The following is a 12,677-nucleotide window of genomic DNA, read 5'->3' as shown; positions in this document are numbered from 1 at the left end:
GTATATCTGAGAATTAGGTTGGAACGTATATCCTTTTCTTCCATCTGTCAATCAACTTTTGTGTTGGAAACTTGCATAATAGTTCATTGAGGTTGGGGATGTATTTTGGGATTGTGTTATTCGAATTCCAAACCTTCTGGAAAACCTGGCAGGGTTACCGGATTCAATTGAAAGGCTCTCAAACTAAGGTTTCTGGATATATACGACTGTATGGATTTGGATACCGCTCCTGAAAAAATTGGTGAATTGCGTTCTTTACAAACCATCTTTATGGGAGGTCGTCAAAGACTATATGACCTGCCTGATACTTGGAGAACTTGGAAGTTCTGATTCTTCACTCTTGTTCAAACCTGACAGGGTTACCATATTCAATTGAAGTGCTCTACAAACTAAGGTTTCTGGATATATACGACTGTGTGAATTTGTATCCTGCACTCATAGATCAAAGCATATCAGAGCAAAATAATCTATTAACTTGTTCTTTCATATTAGAATCATTATCATAACTTTGATCCCTCATAGATCAGAGCATATCAGAGCAAAAGTATCTGAATAAGAAAGTAACAAAAGCACCTAAATTTTTTTAAAATATTTTCCTCAGGTAAGTTTAGTTGTAACACAAATTTAAAATCTTTCTTTCGCTTTCTAAGTTTTTTGTTTTATATTATAATTTATATAGTATGGGTCCTAGGCGGTCCCATCTACCCTTATTTAGGATCGGCCCTGATCGTGGCCTCGTGGGGTCTTAGAGTTGGGATTTAACATTTTTAAAAGAAATATATCAATAAATTTACTAAATATAACACAGTAAGTTATAGGTGCAAGAAACCTGACACGCGTAACGTTTACGGCCTACACGTGCAAGAGAATACAACGGGAAAAATTGGAAGGATTAGCATTGTAAAGAAAATTATATGACTTGCTTGATACAATATTGAACCTTGCACAACGCATAAACGCACCACGTACGCACGACACACGCAAAACTTAAAGAGAATTAGGTTGGAACGGGAGAATTAGGTTGGAACATATATCCTTTTCTTCCATCTATTAATCAACTTTCGTGTTGAAAAACTTGCAGAAGATTTCATTGGTCATGTGTGAGGTTGGGGATGTATTTCGGGATTGTGTTGTTCGGATTCCAAACCTTTTGAAAATTAATATTGAATGTTGTGATGACTTAGAAAAGCTGCCAAAAACTAGTTGAAATTCCTGAAGAATTATAAAACTTGGAGAACTTGGAAGTTCTGATGCATCACTCTTGTTCAAACCTCAGGGTTATCGGATTCAATTGAAAACCTTTGCAAATTAAGGTTCATGGATATATACAACTGTATGGATTTTGATCACGTTCATGAAAAAATTAGTGAATTACGTTCTTTACAAAACCATCTTTATGGGAGGTCGTCAAGGACTATATGACGTGCCTGATGACATCTGTCATATGCGATAAGAAAACTGCTTTTCTATGGTAAAATTAAAGAGACTATTTTAAGGGTCTACGGATTAGCATAGTAAAGAAAATTATATAACCTGCTTATATGGTAATAAACTTTGCACAACGTACACGCGACACACGCACGCACGCACGGCCCACACAAAACTTTGATGTCTTTTAAAGGTGCTCAAGGTAATTTTAAAATAATTTTAAAGCAATGACACGGTATTTTAAAATTATCATGTCATTTTTTTAAAATTTTTAAATTGCAATGTCATTGTGTTTTTATTATTATTTTTTTTATGAATTTAATTGCTCCATTTCAATGAATTCAAGTGTGCAATTAGAACTTTTAAAGTTCTAATACTTAATTGCTTTTCATCAATAACTGAAGGGTTTATTTAATTTTTTTTTTCATATTATTATTATTATTATTATTATTATTATTATTAATTATTATTAGAGAATATAGAAATTATAATAAATAGGATAATAAATGATAGATAATATGAAAAATTTTGACCATATAAAATTCCTTACTGGGAAGGAAAAAGATATTGAAAGTAAATGAGATATTAAGTGTTTGTGGAGGCCAAAGACCTGGTCGAGTGGCATCCGATGTCCCGATTAACACTACCACAATGATGGGAGTGGGTTCGTGCTTCAGTAGGTTGAGAAAGTAGCTATGAACAGATACTACATTGTAACAGAGTCAATAGTACTCAAAAAAAAAAGTGTTTGTTAAGAGCAATAAAGTATATAAAAATTTGAGAAAGAGAGACTAACATTAGTAGTGATAGGATAGAAAGTCATATTATGGTCGTGTAGTTAATCATTCAATCACTATCATGATTACATCTTTGGAGTCTAACTTTAGCAATCCTTCAAAATATATAACCCATAGTGATATTAGTTGAACTGTTGAAGCATATGCAAGTTGGCGGTTGCTATTTAATTTCTCGCCATTAAATAGCAAAAGTAGTTTATTTCATACGCGTTCCGTAGCAATGATATATATTTGCTTTTAGTCAAAATTTTTGAAAGAATTAGAGCAATCTCAAAAGCATGACTTTTTCTTCTGGATTAGTATAGGTAAGAACATGTCTTCCTATAAAACTGCACTTGCATGCAAAAGTACATCAAACATAACTACAAAGTGTATTTGCTGATATGTAAAAGTATACTTAAAAAACGTGTGAACTCTTAAAAGTGTACGGATCATAATTACAAAGTTCATCCCGCACTGTGTAATATAATCTTATTGCACGTTTGTACTTTTTATGACATTGTTCTCATAAAAATGGAGACATTAGATGTGGTATTTATGTCATTTCATCATAGGCAAGAGGTCGCAATATTCGCACCAAATGCTGTTTTACCAAATTCAGGTTTTATCGATCCGATCGAGTGTTTAGGTTTTTTCTTTTGATTTACACTACACATGAAGATGGCCGCTTAGCTTTTCATAAAGTTGACATAAATGTTAATGTAATCATATCCCCTTAATAATTACAATAATGTACTTTGCATATATCATTATGTTTGCTTCATCTACTGCATGTAATGAAAAATAATACGTACTGTAATAATTTCATTTCATAATTATTTGACTTTAATTTGATCTCTAAAAACTTTTGATTTTCCAAGACTGATTTAATTTAATAGCATGCAATTCTACATCATAGAAAATGCTACTTTCTAGGACAACAACCTACTTCAAATCTTCAATCAAGTTAATTGGACAGTTAGTTTGATAATCACAAAATTTTAAATTTGACTTTACGTGAAAATCATTTTCTTCATTTGACCTGGTCAATTATGAGCGCGCCTTCAAATAATGACAATGAGATTTCCTCTAAATCAAAGAAAATGCTACATTTTCAAATTTATTTTTAGGCCGGGACAAGGGTCAAGGTCCTTCAACTATAGTCTATAGGCCAAAGTACAATTAGCCCCCTAAACTAAGAAAAAAAAAACAAAAAAAAAAACTAAGAAAAGCTTCAATTAGATACTTCATCTCTTCACTTTTATACAATTTAGCCAATAACTTTTTAAATTTGTGCAATTAGCTAATTTTGCATGCAAACTCAAGATAATGCTAGGTACAATTGATTTTTTTTAAACCAAGTACGCCTCCGTCGAGTTGAGCGGAGATGCCATGGCCAATTTTTTCGGAAGCGAACCTAGTCACAACTCTTAGGCCCTCCCCAATAGTGGGATTTGGACCAAATTTTAAGGTAAAATAGGTGAGGTGGATGAGTGATAATATGGAGAGAGAAGAAAAGTAGACTTCCTGCAAAGATGGAGATTTTACAGAAATGGTAGAGCCCACAAAAGGAAATGAGAGCTGCGCCTCACGTGCGTGAGCGCGCAGCTCTCGAGCCCAGGTATATTTATATTTATATTTTAAAAAGAGTTTTTTATTCTACTTTTTGTTTTTTTTTTTTCTTTCATCCACATTTTCTCTTTCCTAATCACACTTACAAAAACTCCTTAAAATTCACACCCAAGTTTAACAATTGGAGAAGGCCTTATGCTAGGTAAGCTTTGAACTTTTGGACTGCTATAAGCCTATAAACATTCATATTAAATTTTATATATTGTTATTAAGTGATGGGCTGGTGGTTTATATATCAAATCCTTGTCTTATCCAGTTATAATTAGTCAGATTGCTGACTTTAATTAGTTGGGAATTGAACGTAACGAGAGCTAAATATAAACAAACTCCTATCTTTATGTAATGCATATATAGCGTGGAATTGAAGATAAGTCAGAAGCTAGCTAGGTCCATGACTTGATATGTTAGTTGAAAGTTGCAACCTAGTCCCACTATACACCTGAATTACTCATAGATCAAGCGGATGCACAATAAAAAATATGTTCTATTTTTACTAAAGTCAGTTTACTCAGTAATTTAATATTATCTAATGGAATCATACTTGTGTGAGACCGTTTTACAAATTCTTATATGTAAAATGGGCCGAGTTAGGTCGAGTTGGTCAATATGAAAATATAATACTTATACTGAAAAAAGTAATGGTAATCAAGAATAAAGTGTTTGTTACTAGTAAAGAAAAGTGTAATATTTTACGGAAAAATAAAACACTTTAACATTTTAATTCATTAAAAGTATTACACTTTCTTTTATAAGTAATGTTGACAAGTGTTTGTTACTTATAAGAGAAAATGCAATACTTATAAAAAAAAATGCAATACTTTTAAATCAAAATGTAAAAGTATTACATTTTTTTCTTCAAAAGTATTACATTTTTCCATATATAAGTAATAAACACTTTATTCCTGATTAATATTACATTTTTCAGCATAAGTATTACATCTCCATTTTGATCCGACTCGTCTCGCAAACAAGGATCCATGAGATGGTCTCACAAATAAGGATCCGTGAGACGATGTCTATCTCATGACATGCTATAGAGTTTATGATGCACCCTTAATAGAGTCAATTCTTTGACGATAGATTAGCAGTTCACTTATCAACTATTTCAAACGGTTAGGTTAGTTTTGCAATATAATTTTCATTTCTATGATATTGTAATATCATAAGAGCTATATAATTAGTACCCAAAAAAAAAACAAAAAAAAAAAAAAAAAAAAACAACAACGACAACAACTGGCTAGGTAATAGTAGTTAGTAGTAGAATTCAACGGAGAGAGAATGATGGTTAAGTTATAGTGTTGCTTTCAGTTGGTATAATGCAATTTTCCAGGTGAATAAGGATTAAGCTCCCGGTTAGAGTTTTTGATTATTTTCTGCAGAATTCAATTCAACAAAATGATCCTTTTGACACAAAAATATTTCTTTATGTGGTTCTGTGTAACCCAACCCACACGCAACAATAACTTGAATTGCATTGCATTTCCTTGTGACTTCTGCCCAGATATCATGATGCTGTTCCGCCCAAAATTCTGTGTTACAGTATTGCTCAGAGTAACAGCAAAGTAAACCAAACTTCTACTGCACAGAGATTCATTCTCTCATGTCTTCACCTACAAGACTAACTCAATCATTGGATAAAGTCTTACATCCTATTATTATTCTCAAAAATATTTCTTTAAGTAATAGTTGTAAGTTGTAACATTAACCTTTAAAAAAAAAAAAGAAAAAAAAAACTCATTTGGAAATCTTGGCATTGGGGACCCCACTTTTGAATCCAACAAATCCCTCCCTCCCACTGTGCTTAAGTTTCATTCGTCACCCCTGTGTATGTGTGTGTTTGTACAGTGTACATAGTTTTATGCCATTCTAGTGAAACAGCCATCTCCTAGTTCCTAAAGGTAGTACTTTTCTAACAGGAGGAAAAATGGATTCAAGAACTTGTCTTGATTATGCTTTGTTTCAGCTCACACCAACTAGAACCAGGTAACCACCAGCGGTTTTTTTTACGCTACAATTGTGGATTTTGTTGGATGAATTCTCACAATGTTTCAACTTTATGGATTTGGGTGGTTAAAGATGTGATCTTGTCATCTTTGCTGGCAAAGAAAACGAGAAATTGGCTTCTGGGCTTCTTCAACCCTTCATTTCTCACCTCAAATCCGCTAAAGACCAGATTTCCAGAGGCGGCTACTCCATTACTCTTCGTCCTTCCACTCCTTATGCTTCCTGGTTCACCAAAGCTACATTAGAAAGGTTTTCTTTTCCTTTAATTTTCTTTTTTTAAATCAATTCTTCGATACTTAATGTTCATGTTGGTAGCTGTTTAGAAGTTATGGAATATTCTGGGTTAATGTTTTCAAACATTCTAGGTTTGTTAAATTTGTAACTACTCCAGAAGTTCTCGAGAGATTTGTTACGATTGAGCAAGAGATCATGCAGATTGAGAATGAACAGGCTAGTATGGCATCTCAGGTAGAAGGTATAATCAACCTAACAAAACTATATGATCAGTGGGAACAGATTGGATTTCAATGTGTCTTGATTTAGACTATCCCCTTATTTTTCTTGAAATTTGGATCCTTGAGTTTGGTGATGATTATTAGGTGAATTCAATAATGGAGCTGGTGATACAGCTGAGGAAGAAAATCCAAAGTAAAACATCTATCATGTCCAGTCATATAATGACTGCTTTTTAGTTAGGCTGTCATGTGAATTGTTTATCTTTATGTCTGTGAATAGGGTTCGTCTTCAACGCACTCTGGAAACTCGGAAAGCAGTTCTTAAGAAAGAGCAAGCCATGGCTTATGCTCGCGCTCTGGTATCAGGATTCGAGATGGACTACTTAGATGACCTCATTACATTTGCCAATGCTTTTGGAGCTCTGCGTTTAAGGTGAAGTGCCGAGTAAAACTATCTGCAACTAGGGACTGTTCTATTGTCATATGAAATTGAACTAAATAATAAGAATGTTGATATGGATAACAGAAACCAGTATTATGATCTAACTGTTATGTGCTATGTGCTGACCTTTGGAACATTTTTGTTTTTATCTTTCTGTTCTTTTCTTTAAGATTGTTTAGGTAAGATCCATATTCTTATTATTCCATCTTGTTAGTTTTCTGAGATACAGACAATCTTGTTATTCTGGTAGCGAACGATTTATGAGATTTAGGCTATCTTCATTTAGGGAAGCATGCATTAATTTCTTGGAACTGTGCAATAAAAAGAGCAATGATGGGATCTGGTTGGATGAAGTGGCTGCAATGCAGGCCTGCACTCCTTCAGAATTTTCATATTTTGAGAAATCGGGCATCGCTCTTGCTGGTGAAGATAAGTTTTATAATCAAGATGCCATGGTGAACTTTCGGAATGTATCCCCGCCTAAGTCAACAATAAGCCATGGAAGTTCAGATACTCACCAAGGTAACTTGGATGTGTGCTCTATTTTACGAGTTTATTGTTGTCTGTTTCACTTTATAGTCTCATGAATCCTGGAATTTGATTTGTTAGAGATAATTTGCCATTGGCATATTCTGGTCATGACACTGATCATAATATTGGTTATGGAAGAAGCCCTTTTGGCTGATGAGTATAAGGTTTTTTTAAGGTTTACAGACATGATTTGTTGTTGATGTTCTGTTTGTTTGATTTTCAGATAATAGTTTGCCATCAGCAACTCAAATCCAACCAAATGATGGGAAAGCCCAAGTACCAACCTGGCCACACCATTTTCCACATTATATGCAAAATTTCCATGGTCCAGGGTTCCCACAAATGCCCCCATTTCCAGGCTACAATTTTCCAGGAATGCAGGTGCCACCCTCTTACTTTCCTGGAAATGTGCCATGGCACCCGAATGCAGGTGATTCCAGTCGAAGTCTTGATCACGAACCAGATGAAAGTTCGTTTTCCAAAAGTAAAAAAGGAAAGAATTCAAAAGAAAACGATAGTAGGAATGAAAACACTGACATGAGCTCTGGAAGTGATTCAGATGACTATGTGGAGCACAAAGAAAGGCATTCTTCGAAGCAGAGGAAAGGTTCGTCGAGAAAAGTTGTCATTCGCAACATAAACTACATAGCTTCGAAGAGATATGAAGATGGAGATGATAGTTCTGGAGATTCTTCGTCTGAAGATGAAGATTATACCAAAGGGCAGGTAGAGCAAGCCATTGCAGCGTTTGAGAAGTCCCGCAATATAACATCTCACAGCAAAAAGAAGAAAGACAGAAAGAAGAGAAATGGCAGTGAGAGTAAAGAGGGAATTGAGAATGAAGTCACGGGGAATGCTGAAAAAGAAAACATGAACAAAAGCTGGGATATGTTTCAGAACCTTCTTATGCAAAACGCAGATTCAAGCCCCAATGATGCTGCAAGGAATCAGGACGAGCACTTTAAAACTAAGATCTTAGGGGAAGATGAGTTATCTGCAATTGATTCTCACCCTCAACCAGGGAGATTACCAAAGCAACATGGTCTATCAAATGATTCCTTCGTTGCAATTGCAAGAGACATAAACAATGAAGAAAATTTGCGTATGCAAAATTTGGGTGCAGGAGAATCTGTTCATCCAGTTAACAGAAAAGAACTTACCAACGAGGAGATGTTATTTTCAAAAAGATTTCAAGAAGTGAATGGCTACTCTCGGGCGACCTTATCTGGTGATGCCACTGATTCAGTGGTCATTAGGAGGCAAAATGAGGGAGATTGGTTCCTAAGCAACCAGAAAGACAAATCAGCTAACCATGGATTCAGTACAGACCACAGCTTCTTTGATGGCGATAATATTCCAACATCTATTGGAGATCATGCCAACGAAAAAAATAAAAGAGATGTTCTCTTTGATGAATCTATGATGGTTCAAGCTCGTCCTTTCGAAAACCTATCTGATTCTCAACCAAAGGATGACATTTTTCTGGTTTCAGATATTGTTGGAGCTAGCCAACCTAACCATAAGATGCCAGATCATGTAGAAACGGCCAATGTGAATGAACCAGATGATCTCTGCATGGTGCTTGAGCGAGATTTAGCTGATCAAGTTGAGGCCTCATGGAATCCAGAAATGGATTATGCAAATGATGTTTCATTGAATGAATCTCTTACGAGGCAACAAACTGATTCTGTTGATACGAAGCTGCCTCAAAACGGTAAAGCTCCCAATACAAAAAGTAGTAAGGGGCCGGGAGTAAAAGCAGCTAGGAAACAAACATATTCTAGAACTCCAGTTGGGTCTCCTGCAAGGAGCAAAGCTGAGATCCCTTCAAGGGTTAAGAAATCGCCTTCTGGAAGTATAACACCAAAAAGCAAAGCTGAGAAGGTAACTCGGTAAAAGAATTAGTGAATTAATTTGGTCCTCTGGTGGCTTCATTTTTATTCTAGCAACTAGTAACTAGTGAATAAACATGCATTTCTTAACCCTTCTACTCCCTTGGTGGCCTTTATTTATTTGAATTTCCATCGATTTTAACCATTTCATGCGGTTTCTCCATCGACAGGATGAAGAGAACAGGAAAAGAATGGAAGAACTAGCATTGCAGCGTCAGAGAAGGATTGCGGAGAGAAGTTCTGGTACTGGTGCTAAAGCCCCAATCTCGAAGAAAATCACAAAAGAGAGCAAACCAGCCACCTCTGTTAAAGTTGAGAAGCCGAAACTTAAAGCCTCAACACAGGCAACAGAGAAATTACAGAAGCCAGTTATTAAGAGTTCTACTATAGACCGCCTCTCAGCTGCCCGGAGAACCCCCGTGCCACCATCTGCAGAGTCAAAAACCAATCCAAGTAGGAAAAAAATCACAAAGGCTGCTCCCTCGTTACAGAAGCCTGCTGCTGTTGAGAAGAAAAAAGGCATGCAAAAGGCGAAGCCTTCAGTTAGTAGCTCAACAAATGATGAGTCGACTATGGTTTCTGCTGCATCTGAGGTTCAAATAAAGGAGTGTAGCACTGAAAGCATCAAGGAGCTACACAGTGTATCTTCAATCGAGAAAAACGAGACATGTATAATTCCATGTGAAGATACTATGATCAACAAGAACAATGATCAGATACCAAATGGAAGCATCTCTGTGCTTACTGAAGATCAATCTGTAGAGTCTGCACTTAAAGATGCCTCGCCCCTCAATCCTCTTAGCTCTGCAGCATCAGAAATGTACAAGAGCAGCAATACAAGTGTGAAGTCTCCTGTCCACCCTGAAATTTCTCCACCCGAATTATCCACCCCACCACCACACGACGAAGTGAATCTTGAAACACTTCAGGCAAGGAAGAAATGGATCGGTGATGAACACTCTCCGAAAATTGCTAAGGGAATTAGAAAGTTTCTATTGTTTGGCCGTAAAAGCTAAGTCCTTTGATCTGCTTCTCATACAGTAAGTGGCATCTCTTCATTCTGTGCCAAAATTTTCTGCAACATTAAGTCATGAACTTTTGAGTAACAGAAACGAAAGATGGGATATAAGCTACAAATTTCATGCTTGATAAGGCTATAGATGTAGATGTTGCTGCAATAATGAAGATTGGTTTTTTGTTCATTTGAGGATCCCCAAGGTAGCTGAAAATAGGTGGAGCTTTCTGTCTCGTGTTGCCCGTGATTTTGATATGATAATCTTATGAACTATGCCATAAAAAAACATTGGATGATGGTATGTAATTACTACCCAAGTCCAGTCCATGCTGGTTTTCTTTTTTCCTTTTAAAAAATTGTTGCCATTTGATTGATGGAATGATTTTGTGTGCACCCTGAAATTATGTAATGATTCTTTGTGATTGAATTCTTGTTTGCTTGAAGGAGATCCTTCCATGTATTCTTTAATTTTGCATTTAGGCCATTTCTGCTTTGAGAGAGTCACAGTTATGCTGCTTGATCACAAAGTCTTTTTGACCATACAGAGCATTTCGTTTTCAAATAACAATGCTCTACCCAACTTAATATTTTGTTGATCGGGTGGTTAGTTAATCAGTTTAGCAAGTTGATTTGTGTAATTGGTCTTTCCCTTCTTTCTTCGGTTTACCAGCCACAATCACGCATCCATGCAACCACCAAGGGGGCATGAATACATGATGAAACAAATTAAATTAAAATAATATATAAAAACAGCATGTTGCAATAAATTTTCCAATTCAATAGTTTAGCTTCATCTATCGTGTTCAAATGCCACCACAAAAAGACAGGGCATGGATAATAACAATGTGGACGTGCCGGAGTGGTTATCGGGCATGACTAGAAATCATGTGGGCTTTGCCCGCGCAGGTTCGAATCCTGCCGTCCACGTCCTTTTTACTTCTCCCCGTTTTCAACGATGCAAAATTCGTTTCTTGTCAACTTGTCTGAGCCTTTGCATGCCTAGATCTGTAACTACAAATATTTCAGTCGTGTTCCAAATTATTCTTGATTATATCAAATATATTCCAGATAACATTAGGTTGAAAATTTGAGAAATATAATTATTTTTAATATTAGTATATTTGATATATTTTGAATAATATTGTTAATATCTAATTTGTTTAATTAGATAATATCAAAGGAGTTTGAACATATCCAAACTCTCCAATCCTACAACTATAAATATGAACTCTCATTTTTATGTATGGAAAATAATCACGTAAACATTCTGAAATATTGTTCAACCCGGCCTCTGTAAAGATCATGCCAATTATGCTTATTCAAATCTCCATTGAAGATCAAGTCATTTGAACTCGGATACTCTTTAATGAAAAACATACAAGTTCTTCTTTGATCCATACCCACACCGCATTGATATTCCATGTAACTATAATTTTGAAATTCAATATATATAATCTAATTTTCTTTGTTCACAAACATTATCATTTGTGATTAGTAAACTTAAGAGAAATGTGACACACCCCAGATGTCCGGAATGTTTTAGAATTTTTTTCTTTATTGCATAATCACATTAATACTCATACACAATATTTCGTTTTCAAATAACGTAACAATGCTCTACCCAAATTAATATTTTGTTAATCGGGTGGGTTAGTTAATCAGTTTAGCAAGTTGATTTGGGTACGTAATTGGTCTTTCCCTTCTTTCTTCGGCTTACCAGCCACAATCAGGCATTCACGCAACCACCAAGGGGCATGAATGCATGATAAAACAAAATAAATTAAAATAATAAAAACAGCATGTTGCAATAAATTTCCCAATTACAATGAGACCGCACAAATTCACAAAGTATACTTTATTAAAAAAAAAATACATAAATGGATGTTAAGAAGCAGATATTGAAAATAGATCATAGTTCTATATATATATATATATATATATATATATATATATATATATATATATATATATATATATATATATGTTGTATATTTTATGAAAAATGACTCATTTTTCAGAAAACATAGTAAAAAAATTATGTGTTAATTTTATAATTATTATAAATTTTTAAGTTTTTAATATTTATAAAACTGATCATATCAATTTTTTTCTTTCATTTTTTCAGCAATCATCAATCATTGATCTACCCAAATGGATAGATTAAATCAGTCCTTACTTTTTACTTAGAAATATGTTCTCACATGAACCATTCTATATATATATTGTAATAATCTTATGTTTTTACTAAAATTGTATGTTTTTGCTGAATTTTTTGCCTATATAAGTATTGGTAATTTCTATCAAAAATATTTTTTTTTTACTAAAATAATTACATATACATCATTTCTAAATGTGGCATTTTTTACAACTTTTAAGAAAATATATTTTTAATTCTAATTTTCATTAGTGATTGTAAATTAATTGACCCACACCATGAATTAATAAATAATTCACATAATAATTGCATACAAACATATTACATAATAAACTAAAAAATTATCC

General features: G+C 34.4%; 1 protein-coding gene and 1 non-coding gene across 2 annotated transcripts; both read left to right on the top strand.

The window, feature by feature from the left end:
* The first annotated feature begins 5,516 nt into the window (after positions 1-5,516).
* Positions 5,517-10,635, top strand: LOC116005263 (COP1-interacting protein 7-like). The gene is made up of 8 exons (XM_031245529.1): positions 5,517-5,819; positions 5,913-6,089; positions 6,206-6,315; positions 6,440-6,488; positions 6,576-6,728; positions 7,024-7,259; positions 7,492-9,152; positions 9,331-10,635. Exons 1-8 carry the CDS (start codon positions 5,761-5,763, stop codon positions 10,174-10,176), a joined length of 3,291 nt encoding a protein of 1,096 aa, XP_031101389.1. The 5' UTR covers positions 5,517-5,760; the 3' UTR covers positions 10,177-10,635.
* Positions 10,636-11,020: 385 nt separating this feature from the next.
* Positions 11,021-11,102, top strand: TRNAS-AGA. Its single transcript has one exon. It is a non-coding gene; the product is annotated as a tRNA-Ser (tRNA).
* The last annotated feature ends 1,575 nt before the right edge of the window (positions 11,103-12,677 follow it).

Source organism: Ipomoea triloba, chromosome 2 (genome assembly GCF_003576645.1).
Source record: "Ipomoea triloba cultivar NCNSP0323 chromosome 2, ASM357664v1".
In the NCBI taxonomy this organism is placed as follows: Eukaryota; Viridiplantae; Streptophyta; class Magnoliopsida; order Solanales; family Convolvulaceae; genus Ipomoea; species Ipomoea triloba.
The sequence above is the reverse complement of the archived record's forward strand: the minus strand, read 5'-3'. Positions and strand labels throughout refer to the sequence as shown.

What these genes read in the sequence shown, in the direction of transcription:
- LOC116005263 (XM_031245529.1), top strand. Translation starts at nt 5,761, where the DNA reads ATGGATTCAAGAACTTGTCTTGATTATGCTTTGTTTCAGCTCACACCA. An exon ending in TTTGGAGCTCTGCGTTTAAG is followed by an intron (nt 6,729 to 7,023) that starts GTGAAGTGCCGA and finishes ATCTTCATTTAG; the next exon opens with GGAAGCATGCATTAATTTCT. An exon ending in AAGTTCAGATACTCACCAAG is followed by an intron (nt 7,260 to 7,491) that starts GTAACTTGGATG and finishes TTTGATTTTCAG; the next exon opens with ATAATAGTTTGCCATCAGCA.